Source organism: Schistocerca cancellata, chromosome 2 (assembly GCF_023864275.1).
Source record: "Schistocerca cancellata isolate TAMUIC-IGC-003103 chromosome 2, iqSchCanc2.1, whole genome shotgun sequence".
NCBI lineage: Eukaryota > Metazoa > Arthropoda > Insecta > Orthoptera > Acrididae > Schistocerca > Schistocerca cancellata.
Genome location: NC_064627.1, coordinates 598,632,082 through 598,651,216, shown reverse-complemented (window position 1 = coordinate 598,651,216; position 19,135 = coordinate 598,632,082). Strand labels below are relative to the sequence as shown.

Below are 19,135 nucleotides of genomic sequence, written 5' to 3'. Positions count from 1 at the left end.
CATCATAACAGGTTTCTGTTCTCGTACTTCATCTGAAGGGTTGTGTACAGTGCCATACGGCACTTCTTGCTTCCTAAAGGCCACAACATCTGACGTATGCGCTCTACTAAGGACGCTAGCGATTACGAATGATTTTATTATTGAATAGAGGCTGATTAAATGTGTGGCCACTGACTAAGCATTACATCATACCCTCTGCAGAGGAGACACTATCCTCACTTAAGCAGCCTCTGAGGCGCATTACTTCTAAAAGGAAGTCGGTCGACATCTGGACTCAAAACAGTTCATGAATACAAACGGCGTTTCCCAAGAGAGGCAAGACGACAGTGAATGTTAATACTTCCCAGGAACTTAATTACGAATTCCAGAAGACGATTATCCCCCACCAGCTCCTTTGTTTGCTCAGTGAAGATCCACTGAGACTAGACTAACCTTCCTGCTCTGATCGCTCTAGACAGACCGCGTGAAAGCTCTGTTTGCATCAGTTCCTCCAGAATGATCCTTAGTAATGTACTGTTCTGGTGGTCAGTCAGATCTCACTGTGTGTACAGAACCTCCACTATTTGCCGGCTATGCAAGTTCTCCTGTTTCTACAAATCCGGTGCACTATCATTAACCTTGTTGTGCTGTACAGGCTCTGACTTTCACTCGTGTAGTGTCTTGTATTCATTTCGTTTCAATATAAAATTCACCGTATTATTGACTTAAATTAGGATATAACTCCTATTTACAACATAGAGTACAGTATAAAATGCTATGAGCAAAGAGAACATATTATCAAAGTCATTCTACAGTCTTCAGGAAAAGATATAAATCCTCTACATTCTGTCCACGGTGTTCAGTATCAAAACAAATGTACAGTTCAAATGGTCAAAAGTAATGGATTCCACTGAAGTATTTTCTTCCTCACGAAGCTTTTCTACCCACCCCGGCTACAACAAGTGACGTGGACAAACATCCTCATGCAAAAGGATGGTATCACCCAGTCGTTGTCTACGTCAACAAGTTTTGGTTTTCAACTACATAGGAATTTCAAACAGGAATCAGGTATCTTCTCTCAACTGCTCTAGTTGACTTTCGTCGCTTTCTAATGTCGTCGAAGTATCTTGGAAAATGTCTCACAATTGATAGAGCCGAGTTTGACAGCCACGACGTCAGCTACTCAACTGCAAGGAAATTCGATAGCGAAAATAATAAAGGCTCATCTTCCCCTTCTGTTATCGGCTTCGAATTTAATATAGCTTCTCTACTGGCCACAGTTGGGCTGAGGATTTCTTATTAGTGCTGGGCCTATCCTAAAACTTTTAATAAACATAGACGTTAGAGATTGTGTGGCATTAGATGTTACGGGTACGTCTTCCAGATGATCAGGATGCACCTGAGTAAATCTGTTTCTGTCAATATTAAGCGCACGGAAAATTTTTCACGAGGGTTGGAACTGAAATAATGGCAACTATTTATTCACAACCGATACAAGAGAGTTACATGTTTGCACCTGTTACTGTCCTTGAAACTAGTCACCAGCACTGTGTAGAACCCGTTCCCAGAGATGTGGAAGGCGTAGTATACCGTTAGCAGAGCTTGTTCTGTTGATATGAATGGAGCGCTCTAAAGTTATGGTGTTCTCGTGTACGACTGTGGTGTTATCCTAACGCATTACGTTCCTCCACGTCAGACCGTCAATGCACAGTATTAATGTTCGTTTTTGGAGCATCACCTGCAACCAGCTTTTGCGGAAGAAGCGGCGACACTTTCTGCACACCCCACCCATCATTTTGCACGACAACGCGCGGGCGCATACAGCGCAAGCTGTGGTTGCCCTGTTCGGTTAGTGGGACTGGGAAGTACTGTACCATCCACCATATTCCCCGGACTTAAGTACTTGTGACTTTGATTTGATTCCGAAGATGACGGAACCACTTCGTGGCATTCGCTTCAGAACTGTTCCACAGATTCGACGGGCAGTAGACCGCTCCATTCGCACCATCAACAGAACAAGCTCTGCTAACGGTATACTATGCCTTCCACATCGCTGGCTACGGGTTATACACAACGCTGGTGACTACTTCGAAGGACAGTAACAGGTGCAGATATGTAACTCTTTTGTATCGGTTGTGAACAAATAGTTGCCACTATTTAAGTTCCAACCCTCGTATGTCTTCATCAGAATGAAATTTTGAGAAACTCTATAAAAAATACATAGAAAATTCATTCGGTCCCTGCGAAACCCTACATTTCAGCAGGATAACGCACGACCGCATGTTGCAGGTCCTGTACGGGCCTTTCTGGATATAGAAAATGTTCGACTGCTGCCCTTGCCAGCACGTTCTCCGTATCTCTCACCAATTGAAAAAGTCTGATCAATGGTGACCGAGCAACTGGATCGTCACAATACGCCAGTCACTACTCTTGATGAACTGTGGTATCGTGTTGAAGCTCCATGGGCAGCTGTACCTGTACACGCCAACCAAGCTCTGTTTGACTCAATGCCCAGGCGTATCAATTTCGTTACTGCGGCCAGATGTGGTTGTTCTGGGCACTGATTTCTCAGGATCTATGCACCCAAATTGCGTGAAAATGTAATCACCTGTCAGTTCTAGTATAATGTATTTGTCCATTGAATACTCGTTTATCATCTGCATCTCTTCATGGTGTAGCAATTTTAATGGCCAGTAGTGTAGTTATCTGTCGGCCGTGATGTCTAAAAATCTCAGCAGAAAAGCTACTGACACACATCAACGTGGACTAAATACAGCAGCTACGTGTAGCGATATGCTTTACAGAGCATGTGTCACACTGAGCAAACAGCGAACTCCATCAACATCGTCAGCGAGCCTTCTTCCAAATCTATCAACTCAATAAACATTGAACTTTTAGATTCAAGTCTTTAATCAAGTTATTACACAGTAAATGCACAATCCTTCATTTGTTCTGCATTTAATATGGATCGAAGTCGTCATCTCGATGATTATGCTGTCAGACACTTCGACTGCATAGAAATATTGCCACATTGAACAGCAATGTTGGAAGTTGTAACCATACGAAGAAAACTTAGGATTTACCGTCCCGTCGACACTGAGATCATTTGAAATGGAACACAAACTCGGAGTCTTTCCGAAACGGGGAGGAAATCTGCCGTACCCTTTCAAATTAGCCACCCCGGCATTTGCTTCAATGGCTTCAGGGGAATCACGAAAAACTTTAAATTAGAATGGCCAACGCGATCTGAATCTTCGTCTTCCTGAATGCGAGCCCAGTATTCATACAGTGTTAGGTGTACTCTGTATCAGTTCTGAACTTGTAGTATATTGTGTGCAATAATTGAAACTTGTTGTCAGTACACTGATGTCTGGAGTATTTCTGAATGTTCTGTTGCATTGTTTCATACAGTAATTCGACGCTACTACATCATAATTACTGTAATCATTATTCTATTTTTAATAAACGTATTACTTACTCAAATTTGGCGAAATTGGCCCACATAGCTGTCATTTGAGCTCTGACGATTCCTTCAGGAGAATTGGGGTCAAGTGTCGATGACGGAAACAAATAGTATACATCATCCCCGTGAGTTGCGCCTGAAAATAAATAACAGATTTGTGATTCCTGATACAACGTTAACATTTAATGTTCAGTGATATGCAAACTTCTATTTCTGTTGCCTACGCCAAAAATTCTTTCTAAAGAATTAATGTATTATTCACTTTCGTGTTTAATCTATGGATTTAGTTTGACCTTCGATTACTCAAATTATATTATTTCCGTTGCGAGAAAATTCTGCAGATGGTTAAGTACAAAGTTATGAGCTAACATGAGGCACTTATGTCCTGGCCGGCCGCTGTGGCCGAGCGGTTCTAGGCGCTTCAGTCTGGAACCGCGCGACCGCTACGGTCGCAGGTTCGAATCCTGCCTCGGGCATGGTGTGTGTGATGTCCTTAGGTTAGTTAGGTGTAAGTAGTTCTAAGTTCTAGGGGACTGATGACCTCAGATGCTAAGTCCCATATTGCTCAGAGCCATTTGAACCGTTTTGTTGTCCTGACATAGCGCTGACTGACTTTAAATAAGAATATTTTCTCTACGTAAGCTCAAGCAAGAATAGAAGACTTAAATCCATGCAATGTGTTACCTGAAAATGAGTCGTTTGAACATACATTTGTGCTTCATGCCAATGCCAGGCGAAAAAGATGAGTCCAATTGTCGTCAAATTAGATCTGCCAAATCGGTAGTCCCGGCTGCCAATTGTTCTCCATGTTCGCTGTATGCGCATGTACTCCGAAATGTCGGTAGCATCGACACGTTTCCGTTGGAAGCTCAGAAGGATTACTAAGTCATAAATTTAATCTATTCCTAAAGAAGAAACAATATTTTTTTTTCACTGAGAGTGTTGTGAGTGTATTGTTACAAATCATTAACATTATTGTAGTATTAGTAGTAAAATCAACTGTTGCACGAGACTACTTTCTCTCTCTCTCATCTCTCTCTCTCTCTCTCTCTCTCTCTCACACACACACACACACACACACACACACTCACACATTACCGGCAATGTGTGAAATCTGGGATTCTATAGAATGTGTAGTTAACGTATAGAATGCCAAAAATGGAACGTCAAAGTATGAAAAGATTGATGTTTTATGCGTTGCTGGACATTGTATATTTTGCTGGATTGTCTGCTGGCAAAATATAGAATATGCCTAATCCTGCCATTGTCTCCCGCCACTAGTGTACCAAGTGGCGCTCGGGACTTTAATAGTTGCTTAAGCAGCGTATTGTTGTACGGAGTTCAACTTTAACGCCACGGATGTCGCTGTAATAGTTCTCCACTGTATAGAATCCGGACGCAGTTCCATGGACGCTCTCTGTCGTCCTTTGCCGGTGGTCTTGTATCGCCATGTCGGAAGTAAGTCTAGTGCCAAGACAGGAATCACGCCACGTTTACATGTTACGATGGTTCTGCGGTGAATTTTTTCAATTAAGGGACAGTGCTGCTAAAAATTGTTTTCCTAACCAAAACCATTTACCGAAAGTTAGTCAGCAAAGTCAAAAGGGCAAAAACGACCGAGAATAAGGAACCATGGGACTATTGGCTGCTGAAACACTATGACGTAATGATGGTCGACAATAAGATTAAGTCGGTCTATTCTGTTCTAATGGCTCTGAGCACTATGTGACTTAACTTCTGAGGTCATCAGTCGCCTAGAACTTAGAACTAATTAAACCTAACTAACCTAAGGACATCACACACATCCATGCCCGAGGCAGGATTCGAACCTGCGTCCGGAGCGGCCGCTCGATCCAGACTGTAGCGCCTAGAACCGCACGGCCACTCCGGCCGGCGTCTATTCTGTTAAAGAAGGTACGAGTGCTATTTAATTTTACGTCGTGGACTTTGAGTTATTTGATATATTTCATAATTCTCATTTGACTATTGGTCACAGGAGACAGATAAGGATGCTGAAAAAAGTTTCACCCGAATATAAGAACATTACCCGTCCGATAATGAGCTGTACACTCACCTTTGAGATCCTTGCAAGAGGAGCAAAATAGTGTTAAAAAGTTGTGGTCAAGCCAATGATTTTTTTTCTTTCAATTCGGTTCCCGTTGCTTGGTTGACGTCGCAAATTTTCAGCCCCATTCTGATGGAGAGTACAAGTTTATAATGGTCTAACAGGATCGTTTCACTAAGTTTGTTGTTCTCACGGCTCTGAAACCACAGAGAGCGGAAGAAGTAGCCTACAACATGACCGACATATTTCCATCGCTTGGTGTTCCAACGATTCTACAGCCCAATAACGGCATGGAATTTGCAAACGATGGGGTAGGCAGCCTAAAGTAGTGTTGGCCCACCTTGAAAATCTCCCATGTTAAGCCGCGCCACTCACAAAGTGAGGAGAGCGTCGAAGGAGCAAATCAGGTCGTTGAACATATGCTGTGTGCTTGGAAGCAAGATGAAAAAACTAGCTGCTGGAATGACGGGCCGCGATTCGTTCAACTTATGAAAAATAGAGGCTTTCGTTCTGGGATTAACAGGACACCATACAAAGCTCAGTTTGGCTGCAAAGCTAGCGTAGATCTCTAGACGATCTGGATGGCCGGACGCGAATTTGAACCGTCGTCTTCCCAAATGCTACGCCAGTGTGATGATCACTGCGCCATCTCAGTCTATGGCCAAAATTCTCGACGAAAAACTGGTCTCACGGTAGAATTTTATGAGATGGAGTTGGACTGTGCGGGATAAGGTTCATCAATAGCCGTCCATTAACACGAACAGACTGTCGGTCGTCACTTGGAAGAGTTGCAAGCAGAGGTCGCCCAGCTAATACAGGGAACCGCTCGAACTTTTCTTTAATAGTTTATCTTGTATGGTTCAGTCATAAGTCGTTGTGGCTTACGCGCTATGTAACATCTCTGCTACAGCTGAGGAAGAAACTGTCCCTATGCCCTCGTTGTTTCAACCAATAGGAAACAAAGGGAACGAACCGCACTGGTCGCATCCGAAGAGCGTGACAGGTCCTCTCTGGCACCGGCATTCAGCTAACGGCGACATGCTTCCTCGAAAATGGTTCAAATGGCTCTGAGCACTATGGGACTTAACATCTATGGTCATCAGTCCCCTAGAACTTAGAACTACTTAAACCTAACTAACCTAAGGACAGCACACAACACCCAGTCATCACGAGGCAGAGAAAATCCCTGACCCCGCCGGGAATCGAACCCGGGATCCCGGGCGTGGGAAGCGAGAACGCTACCGCACGACCACGAGCTGCGGACGACATGCTTCCTTCCTGACTGCTTTAATGACCTAGGTCCTGAATAGGCAAACGTACACTGTCTGGTAAAAATTATCAGGAACCACAAGAGGATAGTAACTGACGTGCGTTCATCCTTGGAATTTATGGCGGTTTGAACTCTGCTGGGGACACTTTCAATGAGGTTTCTGAACGATCCCGCCTAAGACTGTTTTACAAGACACAGAGACTGAAGAAGATCTGGAAAAAGTGAGAGAGAGCGTACAAAAAACATAACAGCCGAAAGAAAGACAAGATGAATCAATACAAGAGGCCCAACTCCCTGCAGAAAATATAGATGAGAGTACAAATCATGATGGAGGAAAACAAAACAGTGATGAAGCCATAGCTATCGAAGAGCCTTCCAATTGTGTAGGTATCGAAAATCCTTCCGTTTCTGATATCTGTTGCATCTGCTTACAGAAAACCAGCGGTGCTCGTTTGTATACGTCAAGAGTGTGGGTGAAACATTCGTGCCATTTGTCAACAATCTCCTGAAGACGATGACGACGATGAAATACAACGTTATGGGATTAACATTTCGTATAGTGTTTGCTTCCATATTGAGAAAGCTGTCCAAAGTAAAACGGAATCGATATTCAACCTTCAGATTCAGGCCAAGAAAATTAAGTTATTCTGATAAAAAAAACTCTCCTGTGCCTTTGGGTGCCTCGGTACGAGTTTCGATATTAAATGTCGACAAAGGGCGATATGATTCACGCAGTCTGTTGGTAGGTGTTATGAACGTGACAGAAGGTGGGTTCCACTGACTTGGAACTGCAGAAGGAATCTAGAAGCATGTGTTATGTAATTAATAACGTTGTGTTTCAGTGAATGGTACACTGTGATACATTTTTGAATAGGTCTTTAGTAGAGGAAATGAATAACCGAACAAAAAATACAGGGTGCCATTTAAAAAAAAGTCATACCGCTGTTCATATATTTGTAAAAAAACAAAGCTACAACGAAGGCAATCATGCTGGTTGATGTCCCCATGACTTCTAAAGAATATTTGCTAGAAACGTTTTACAGTTTTCATCTGGACAAACAGTTATTTTAAGTGGTCAAGATAAATGGAACAGCTAATTTTAGTTTCGTCAGTATGTACTGTACTTCCTCGATTCACCGCCAGTTGGCCCAATTGAAGGAAGGTAATATTGACTTCGGTGCTTGTGTTGACATGCGACTCATTGCTCTACAGCACTAGCATCAAGCACATCAGTACGTGGCATCAACAGGTTAGTGTCTATCACGAACATGGTTTTGCAGTCAGTGCAATGTTTACAAATGCGGAGTTGGCGGATGTCCATTTGATGTATGGATTAGCACGGGGCAATAGCCGTGGCGCGGTACGTTTGTATCGAGACAGATTTACATAACGAAGGTGTCCCGACAGGAAGACGTTCGAAGCATTTGATCGGCGTCTTAGGGAGCACAGAATATTCCAGCCTATGACTCGCGACTGGGGAAGACCTAGAACGACGAGGACACCTGCAATGGACGAGACAATTCTTCGTGCAGTTGACGATAACCCTAATGTCAGCGTCAGAGAAGTTGCTGCTGTACAAGGTAACGTTGACCACGTCACTGTATGGAGAGTGCTACGGGAGAACCAGTAGTTTCCGTACCATGTACAGCGTGTGCAGGCACTATCAGCAGCTGATTGGCCTCCACGGGTACACTTCTGCGAATGGTTCATCCAACAATGTGTCAATCCTCATTTCAGTGCGAATGTTCTCTTTACGGATGAGGCTTCATTCCAACGTGATCAAATTGTAATTTTTCACAATCAACATGTGTGGGCTGACGAGAATCCGTACGCAATTGTGCAGTCACCTCATCAACACAGATTTTCTGTGAACGTTTGGGCTGGCATTGTTGATGACATGATTGGGCCCCATGTTCTTCCACCTACGCTCAATGCAGCACGTTATCATGATTTCATACGGGATACTCTACCTATGCTGCCAGAACATGTGCCTTTACAAGTACGACACAACATGTGGTTCATGGACGATGGAGCTCCTGCACATTTCAGTCGAAGTGTTCGTACGCTTCTGAACAACAGATTCGGTGACCGATGGATTGGTAGAGGCGGACCAATTCCATGGCCTCCACGCTCTCCTGACCTCAACTCTCTTGACTTCCATGTATGGGGGCATTTGAAAGCTCTTGTCTACGCAATCCCGGTACCAAATGTACTCTTCGTGCTCGTATTGTGGACGGCTGTGATACAATACGCCATTCTCCAGGGCTGCATCAGCGCATCAGGGATTCCATGCGACGGAGGGTGGATGCATGTATCCTGGCTAACGGAGGACATTTTGAACATTTCCTGTAACAAAGTGTTGGAAGTCACGCTGGTACGTTATGTTGCTGTGTGTTTCCATTCCATGATTAATGTGATTTGAAGTGAAGTAATAAAATGTGCTCTAACATGGAAAGTAAGTGTTTCCGGGCAGCCGGCCTCGGTGGCCGTGAGTTTCTAGGCGCTTCAGCCCGGAACCACCCGACTGCTACGGTCGCAGGTTCCTGCCTTGGGCATGGATGTGTGTGATGTCCTTAGGTTAGTTAGGTTTACGTAGTTCGAAGTTCTAGGGGACTTATGACCTCAGATGTTAAGTCCCATAGTGCTCAGAGCCATTTGCTTCCGGACACATGTCCACATAACATATTTTCTTCCTTTGTGTGTGAGTAATGTTTCCTGAAAGTTTGGCCGTACCTTTTTGTAACACCCTATATATATATATATATATATATATATATATATATATATATATATATATATATATATATTATCGGCCAAACCCGATTTTAGGATGAACTAGTTTCGCCTAGGTCCTCTTGCCGATAGGATAAAACGATTAGCCTAGGTCGAATCCGTTTATCCCAGTTAGAATTTACTTGCTTTACGATTAGTTGGTACGTCATAGTCTGAACTAATTTTGCCTAGTCGGAACGCATGTCACTGCCTGTACGAACGGGGAATCTTCAAATCATCTCCGGCTCGCCCCTCGGGCCGCTTAACGGCTCATTCTTGCACTGTTCTTTGTTTTGAACGATATTTTGCATCGACGAGTGCGCTTGTTAAGTTGATAGTTGCATTTAAAAGATTTTATTATAATCTTTGTATAATTATTGTGAGGCGTTTCATCATGGATGAGCCTTCGTGTAGTAGACAAGCCAATAGAAAGCTGTGGAGAGGAAAGTTTCTGGAGGAAATTTTGCAGACTGAAAATGAAAAGTCTTGTCATTATAATGTGTTATCAGTAGACAAATATCCGGATTTGTTTAACCAAGTAGAAGACGCGGAAAAGTTGGAAAAAAGAACATCATTACAAAGAAGAAGACTGAAACGACTTGCTGTTTGGAAAATTGGTGATGTGAAAAAACTCATTGCACGGTGTGAAGGGAATATAAAGTACTTCCTTTCAGTTGATGACGCAACTCATGTAGCTGTGGGGCATGGTGGTGGCGATAGGATGTTAGCCGAGACATCACAAAAATATGCCAATATCACAAAGGAAATAATGTGCCTCTATTTATCAATGTGTGATGGTTGTCAACAAAAGACAAAAATGAAAAGAGGGCTAGATTCAAAGACAATTCTCCATTCGGAAATGAATAGCTGATGCCAAGTCGATTTGACTGATTTCGAAACACAATCAGACGGTAATTTAAAATTCATTCTAGTTTGCCAAGACCATCTCACAAAATTTGTTCTCCTTCGTGCGTTAACATCAAAGAGAACTGAAGAAATGAATGTCATTTGAATGACATATTCCTAACTGTAGGGACGCCGTGCATTCTTCAGTCTCATAATGGCAGAGAATTTGTCAATAATGTAACAAGTGAACTCGAAAATGTATGGTCAGAACTGAAAATTGTACATGGAAAACTCAGGCACAGCCACAGTCAGGGTTGTGTTGAACGTGCCAACGAAGACACTGGAAATTGATAAGTTTTCGGTTAAAGGACAACAATTCGACGAAGTGGTCGGAAGGATTAAGGAATGTCCAATTCATAAAAAATCTGACATAAAACAATCACCTTACAAAGCATGATTCGGAATCGGACCTAGAGTAGGACTTTCCACTTCCTCGTTGCTTCAAGAAATCAAAAAAGATATTCAGGCTGAAGATGCTCTCAAGAAGGTAATCGAAGATGACAGTAATACTGAACAGTACGAAGAGAGTGATGATGATAATATTGTGAAAATTGTCACAAACGACATTCAAAATGCTAGAAAAATTGCGACAGAAAATTAACAAAAAAAGCTAAGAGAATTAAAGCTTCCTCTGACAAATCTCGTCCACCAGCTGACATTAGAGACCACGTAGCCATACCTATTATAGATGTAGATAAAGACAGAGATGACCTTCGAAACATAATTGGACTTATACTTTAAAAGACTGAGGGCCTCTACAAAGTTGGCATCTAACATGGCGTACTTCATAAACATTATTACAGGTATAATTTTATTACAATTTTCCATAATTTGAAATCGAATATTAAAATATATTTGTTTTGACTTCTTTTTTATTTATTTAGAACTCATTTCGACGTCCGTATTCAGAAGTTTTTGGATGTGGGAGACATTAACCAGGATGCTGAAAGATCTTTAAGGACTGGAGCCAAAAAACATTCTGTTGGATCAGGGCAAGGCCTCGTGAAACGCAGTTGCATGTAAAAATTTACAACAAACAAATGCAATTATAAGAAATACAAGGTGCCACCAAAGTAAACCTTGCAAAAAGAAGTAAATATGCAAATTGCAGATAAGGTGATTTCTATGGATGGATATATGTAAGTTGATCTAGTGATAAATGTGAAAATACTTTTTAGTTAATAAATAATTTAATGAATCACATTGACTATTTGATTTCAATTCCTTTATTCAGTTTACTTTGAAAAGCATACAGACTATACAAACTATGTGAAATTAGTTCAGACTAGGACGTACCAGTTTATCCTAAAGCATGTAAATTTTACCTAGGATAAACCGATTCCACCTTAGATAGACTGTTTTATCCTATCGGTAACAGGATGAACGAGTTTGACCTAGGCGAAACTAGTTCATCCTAAAATCGGGTATGGCCGGAAAAATATCTTTTGTTAGTCAAAACTGGTCAGAAATTTGCTGCAATGCTTATATGGCACTCCTGAAGTCGAGAGCAGGGGAGCCCAAGGAAAGCAATGATATGTCCATAGTTTGGCCAATGTGTCCATCCTACATTTACATCTTGACTTTTACAGAGTGGAATAAATTCAAAGAACAGTATTTCCTATAGTTGCCATTACATCACAGAAATGATGTCAAATCTCTCCCAAGATACAAAGAAGGCCGAAGAGGAAACTGAGTACTCTTTCATGTATTGGTTTATAACGTAATCTCTTATTAGGCAGCTACTCTATGATGGTGACCTATGATTGTAGTGAGTTATAGTGCTGAGTTGTACATGGTAAACTAACACTTCCGGAGATGCACGTGCGCATTAGCAATTCCAGCAAGATCTGAAGGCCAAATGCTTCAGAATTCTGTATAGTTTACAGTCTAACTGTTTTGCTATCTTAAGCTTCTGGATAAGTTTGTGTTTGAAATTGTACCTTTACTCAAAGTGTCTGTCCTGAGTGCCTTATAAATAAACCCACTGGGCTATGACCAATTTAAAGACTCTGCTGCTACAGGTGACCTAATGTTACTTGCGTAATCACTCTCAAGGGAAAAAAAGCAGACAGTGTGAAACAACGCCCAGATCTGTTTTCTAGCAAATCAGTAAAAATGGTTTTAAAATTTTGGGAACACTTATTTTGGTACGCTTTCTCTTGACAGAACCAAATCTGTTCAGTTTAAAACGTTTATATGATACGAACCACATGATTTGTGATTCACTAATAGTAATGTCAAATGACATTATCTTTCGACGACATTCAGCATTATTGATGTGTTTGGAATGAGAGACAGTTGATATGAGAAACGCCACGTTAGTTGAGAGAGACTGTTGCTCTCGAGCTCCGTGTATGTTCTGTATTCTTGCGTCTTTTGCAACTAGCAAATGTCGCTGTTATTGACTGTCAAAAGTTATCCTAGGATGAAATGCTGTTATCCTTGCCTTTACCACCAAACAAGCAGTTCTTTATCAGCAATATAATGTAAGAAAAATATCTATTTATGACACCTTATACACGGAAAAAGTACCAGTGAAGTGTACGATGTAATGATTAACGTTTAATGATAATTTCCTGAGTGTAAGCTTTCTCTCACCTGGTCCATCAGGGAATACGCTGAGAGGGCCGACAAATGTGAACTGGTAGTAGAAAACCGCCTCAGAGGAATAACGAGCCATCCTCTGGACAACTGCGTCCACGCCTTCCACGAAGCATTCGTGAGTGTCGAACTGTAAAATACAATTGAAGGAGACACATCAACATTATGAAGACGTAAGAGTACACAGGGTACACAGTATTCTGCGTTTTAAAGGCTAAGGTGACACAATCGTGTGTGATAAAATAGCAAATGTCTTAATACTATAACATTACTGTAATATAATTGCTTCACAAGGACAGGAAAGAGTTCGCGAAGTAAAATAATAGAATACTAATGATCGAGTGCTCAGTCTAGATTGCTTGCATGTTCTAAAAATCTACTTTATGGGCAGATGGTGGACTTAAATCTAATATAATGATTACCCTTGATTGTTTTGCAGCGGCATGAGCTTCGGACAGGTCTTTATACGCAGCCAAGGAATATGGAGACTAACTGATTATGTAATTCTGCAACGGAGTCCTGCCACAGGACTCAATTGGTGACTGGGTTACTGCATGATGTAGCACAATGTGGCGTTTCCACAGCCGACTACGTAGTGGGAGTCTCCCCCTTGTCATAAAATACGCAGCTGGAGAGAGTACAAATGGCTCCAGCTCAGCCAGTAGCAACATCCCTTCAGCGCCATGCTTTCGAACAGTGTCCACGCGAGTCACCGGTAGAACGTATTGTTAACCTAATCCAGCTTCAAGAACCTTCAACATCGCAGCGCGTCAGCAATCGTTGGTTAATATATTAAAAAATTAAAAATCCGTCTCGATTGCGAAACAAGCACGTAGTGTTAACCCAGGTTTCGGCGTAGATAACTACACCTTTTGCAGAACAACAATAAAATCCACAAGTGCCTAAGAAGACCTTTGTAAATAATTAAAAGAACGCCATAGCTATACATTTATAAACGAAAAATAAAAGGAAAACACAAACATTAAATATGTACAAAGTCAAAACCATTACTTAACTTAATAGTGTACGCTCCACCTCCACCGGCCTATGTTCGATGGGCCTTCTGGTGACAAACAGACCCGACCTATTTGAAAAAGTAAACGCAGAACAGGGAATCAGCGATCATAAAGCGGTTACGGCATCGATGATTTCAGCCGTAAATAGAAATATTAAAAAGGGTAGGAAGATTTTTCTGTTTAGAAAAAGTGACAAAAAGCAGATTTCAGAGTACCTGTTGGCTCAACACAAAAGTTTTGTCTCAAGTACAGATAGTGTTGAGGATCAGTGGATAAAGCTCAAAACCATCGTACATTATGCGTTAGATGAGTATGTGCCAAGCAAGATCGTAAGAGATGGAAAAGAGCCACCGTGGTACAACAAACGAGTTAGAAAACTGCTGCGGAAGCAAAGGGAACTTCACAGCAAATATAATCATAGCCAAAGCCTTGCAGACAAACAAAAATTACGCGAAGCGAAATGTAGTGTGAGGAGGGCTATGCGAGAGGCGTTCAATGAATTCGAAAGTAAAGTTCTATGTACTGACTTGGCAGAAAATCGTAAGAAATTTTGGTCTTATGTCAAAGCGGTAGGTGGATCAAAACAAAATGTCCAGACACTCTGTGACCAAAATGGTACTGAAACAGAGGATGACAGACTAAAGGCCGAATTCCTAAATGTCTTTTTCCAAAGTTGTTTCACAGAGGAAGACTGCACTGTAGTTCCTTCTCTAGATTGTCGCACAGATGACAAAATGGTAGATATCGAAATAGACGACAGAGGGATAGAGAAACAATTAAAATCGCTCAAAAGAGGAAAGGCCTCTGGACCTGATGGGATACCAGTTCGATTTTACACAGAGTACGCGAAGCAACTTGCCCCCTTCTTGCAGCGGTGTACCGTAGGTCTCTAGAAGAGCGTAGCGTTCCAAAGGATTGGAAAAGGGCACAGGTCATCCCCGTTTTCAAGAAGGGACGTCGAACAGATGTGCAGAACTATAGACCTATATCTCTAACGTCGATCAGTTGTAGAATTTTGGAAGACGTATTGTGTTCGAGTATAATGACTTTTCTGGAGACTAGAAATCTACTCTGTAGGAATCAGCATGGGTTTCGAAAAAGACGGTCATGTGAAACCCAGCTCGCGCTATTCGTCCACGAGACACAGAGGGCCAGACTGATGCCAGACTGAGATTCATTGGAAGAATCCTAAGGAAATGCAATACGAAAACAAAGGAAGTAGGTTATAGTACGCTTGTTCGCCTACTGCTTGAATACTGCTCAGCAGTGTGGGATCCGTACCAGATAGGGTTGATAGAAGATATAGATAAGATCCAACGGGGAGCAGCGTGCTTCGTTACAGGATCATTTAGTAATCTCGAAAGCGTTACGGAGAAGATAGATAAACTCCAGTGGAAGACTCTGCAGGAGAGACGCTCAGTAGCTCGGTACGGGCTTTTGTCAAAGTTTCGAGAACATACCTTCACCGAAGAGTCAAGCAGTATATTGCTCCCTCCTACGTATATCTCGCGAAGATACCATGAGGATAAAATCAGAGAGATTAGAGCCCACACAGAGGCATACCGACAATCCTTCTTTCCACGAACAATACGAGACTGGAATAGAAGGGAGAACCGATAGAGGTACTCAAGGTACCCTCCGCCACACACCGTCAGGTGGCTTGCGGAGTATGGATGTAGATGTAGATGGGCCATGACCCGGCATAAACTGCAGCTACAAACGTTCGCTCACTTACAAGCCCGACCCGCTACCTATGCACATGCGCAAGACAAGGGAAGTTACTTGAATGCGCATGCGCATACGAATACGAGAAAGTTTATACACTCCTGGAAATTGAAATAAGAACACCGTGAATTCATTGTCCCAGGAAGGGGAAACTTTATTGACATATTCCTGGGGTCAGATACATCACATGATCACACTGACAGAACCACAGGCACATAGACACAGGCAACAGAGCATGCACAATGTCGGCACTACTACAGTGTATATCCACCTTTCGCAGCAATGCAGGCTGCTATTCTCCCATGGATACGATCTTAGAGATGCTGGATGTAGTCCTGTGGAACGGCTTGCCATGCCATTTCCACCTGGCGCCTCAGTTGGACCAGCGTTCGTGCTGGACGTGCAGACCGCGTGAGACGACGCTTCATCCAGTCCCAAACATGCTCAATGGGGGACAGATCCGGAGATGTTGCTGGCCAGGATAGTTGACTTACACCTTCTAGAGCACGTTGGGTGGCACGGGATACATGCGGACGTGCATTGTCCTGTTGGAACAGCAAGTTCCCTTGCCGGTCTAGGAATGGTAGAACGATGGGTTCGATGACGGTTTGGATGTACCGTGCACTATTCAGTGTCCCCTCGACGATCACCAGTGGTGTACGGCCAGTGTAGGAGATCGCTCCCCACACCATGATGCCGGGTGTTGGCCCTGTGTGCCTCGGTCGTATGCAGTCCTGATTGTGGCGCTCACCTGCACGGCGCCAAACACGCATACGACCATCATTGGCACCAAGGCAGAAGCGACTCTCATCGCTGAAGATGACACGTCTCCATTCGTCCCTCCATTCACGCCTGTCGCGACACCACTGGAGGCGGGCTGCACGATGTTGGGGCGTGAGCGGAAGACGGCCTAACGGTGTGCGGGACCGTAGCCCAGCTTCATGGAGACGGTTTCGAATGGTCCTCGCCGATACCCCAGGAGCAACAGTGTCCCTAATTTGCTGGGAAGTGGCGGTGCGGTCCCCTACGGCACTGCGTAGGATCCTACGGTCTTGGCGTGCATCCGTGCGTCGGTGCGGTCCGGTCCCAGGTCGACGGGCACGTGCACCTTCCGCCGACCACTGGCGACAACATCGATGTACTGTGGAGACCTCACGCCCCACGTGTTGAGCAATTCACGGCTGTACGTCCACCCGGCCTCCCGCATGCCCACTATACGCCCTCGCTCAAAGTCCGTCAACTGCACATACGGTTCACGTCCACGCTGTCGCGGCATGCTACCAGTGTTAAAGACTGCGATGGAGCTCCGTATGTCACGGCAAACTGGCTTACACTGACGGCGGCGGTGCACAAATGCTGCGCAGCTAGCGCCATTCGACGGCCAACACCGCGGTTCCTGGTGTGTCCGCTGTGCCGTGCGTGTGATCATTGCTTGTACAGCCCTTTCGCAGTGTCCGGAGCAAGTATGGTGGGTCTGACACACCGGTGTCAATGTGTTCTTTTTTCCATTTCCAGGAGTGTACATGGGCCGGGGCTAAATAGCTCATACGTCGCCAACCGTGGATCAACGTATATCAAAAAATGGAGTGGATAGAATAAGTGAAGAGCTAAATAGGAGATGAAACCTAAAAATAACCGCACACGGTTGCTCATGCTAGGAAAGAAACATATATGAAGCTACCTATGACAACAGGAGGAACTCTTTAAAACTATACCTAAAGCCAGTAGTTATCCAGGGGGGGGGGGGGCTGAGGGGACGTAATCTAAAGACGTCGTGGTAATAAAGATATAGGGATAAAACGTGAGGTGTTCAACGGGCTAAAATCATCTTCATCGTAAAAGGAAAATGAGGATAAAAAGAAAGAAGATGAACAGCTTGACCAACCGCTCTCGCCAATCAACACACGCATGTGAAAATCCCCAGATCATCAGATTTACAAGTATGAAGAACAACTTAAAGGTGCGAAGCCTTCAAAAAATTGTCTGTTTCTTAGTTGGAGTTGGTCGTTAAGGATACTGTCTTTAGCATGTTTCAGATGCTTAAAGATCTGCATTTCTTCCAAAACATCCAGTTTTAAGCCCTTAACCTCGACATGAAGTGACTCGATATTAACTGGAAGGCTCGGCGCAAGAACCGTTTGCACAAGGTGTTCCGCATAAGTAGAGCCCTTAGTACCGTCACCGCTTCTAGTAGGAATATGCTCTTTATACCTGAGACCCAGAGTTCGTCCCGTTTGCCCGATGTAAATTTTGGACAATCCCCGCATGTAATTATATATACTCCTGATTGGGAAAGTTTATCGCTCTTATTCTGCAAGGAGTGAATTAAATTCCTATGTAAACTATTATTAGTAGAATAGGCGACTCTGAAATTATGGGCTCTGAGTAAAAGCCCCAATTTGTAATTTATATTGCCTATGTAAAGGATAGATATCGTTGCCACTTGTTTGTCATCTAACGCATCCCATAGGGTGGAAGGAGAAATATTATTTTTTTTATTTTATTGTTATACATCTGTCTTACCAACTGAGGCCTATAGCCATTATTTATAGCAATATTATCAAGTGCGACCAGTTCAGTTTCTACCGCATCTGGTGCAAGAGGGATAGCTATAACTCGATGAATATATATTTCATTCTAATATTCATCGAGTGTGAGTCTCCCTCTTGTCATAAAATACGCAGCCGGAGAGAGTACAAATACCTCCAGCTCAGCCAGTAGCAACATTCCTTCAGCGCCATGCTTTCGAACAGTGTCCACGCGAGTCACCGGTAGAAAGTATTGTTAAGCTAATCCAGCTTCATCGAGCAGCATCAGCAACTGGGCGTTGTTGCTGATCTGCTATCTGTCAGCTAGCCCTGATTCTTCCACACTTCGAACTGGATGCACTGAGGCCAGTCTGTCCAGTGGGTGCCATTGTCTGACACTCCAGAGAGTCTCCGAGGCTTCTGGGTTCGATGCGGGTCCAGCTCGCTCTCTTCCTGCAGCCACGGTTCACAGGTAACCTACACCCGTCGCTACCTTTGCGTGCCATGGACCTGACACACTCCCGAGTCAGCAAAGTTGCCGTCACTGCCAGCTGCTGCCACGCTGTCACAACTTTGCACTGCCTCTGCATATCCACTACCCACGGTCGGAACCGGGTTCACTGCCACCGATGCTCTGAATGGGAGGCCACAGCGACGGAATAGTCTGATTCTTCCATTCAATGAGCGTTATTTTACAATATCGCACAGCTCGCCTGCCAGTAAACGCGTGTGCTAGTTGATTTGATGACATCGTCAATGAAAGCAGGAGACGATATTCTGTATCCTTTTAGAGTACTTTATTGCCTAGAT

General features: G+C 43.4%; 1 protein-coding gene across 1 annotated transcript in view; it reads right to left on the bottom strand.

Moving 5' to 3' along the window:
* Positions 1-19,135, bottom strand: part of LOC126147131 (esterase FE4-like) — a 139,220-nt gene that overhangs the window by 11,021 nt on the left and 109,064 nt on the right. The window contains exons 9-10 of the mRNA XM_049915670.1: positions 13,054-13,186; positions 3,458-3,578 (exon numbers count right to left, since the gene is read on the bottom strand). Of these exons, the coding sequence (XP_049771627.1) occupies positions 3,458-3,578; positions 13,054-13,186 (254 nt within the window). The remainder of the gene's footprint in view (positions 1-3,457; positions 3,579-13,053; positions 13,187-19,135) is intronic.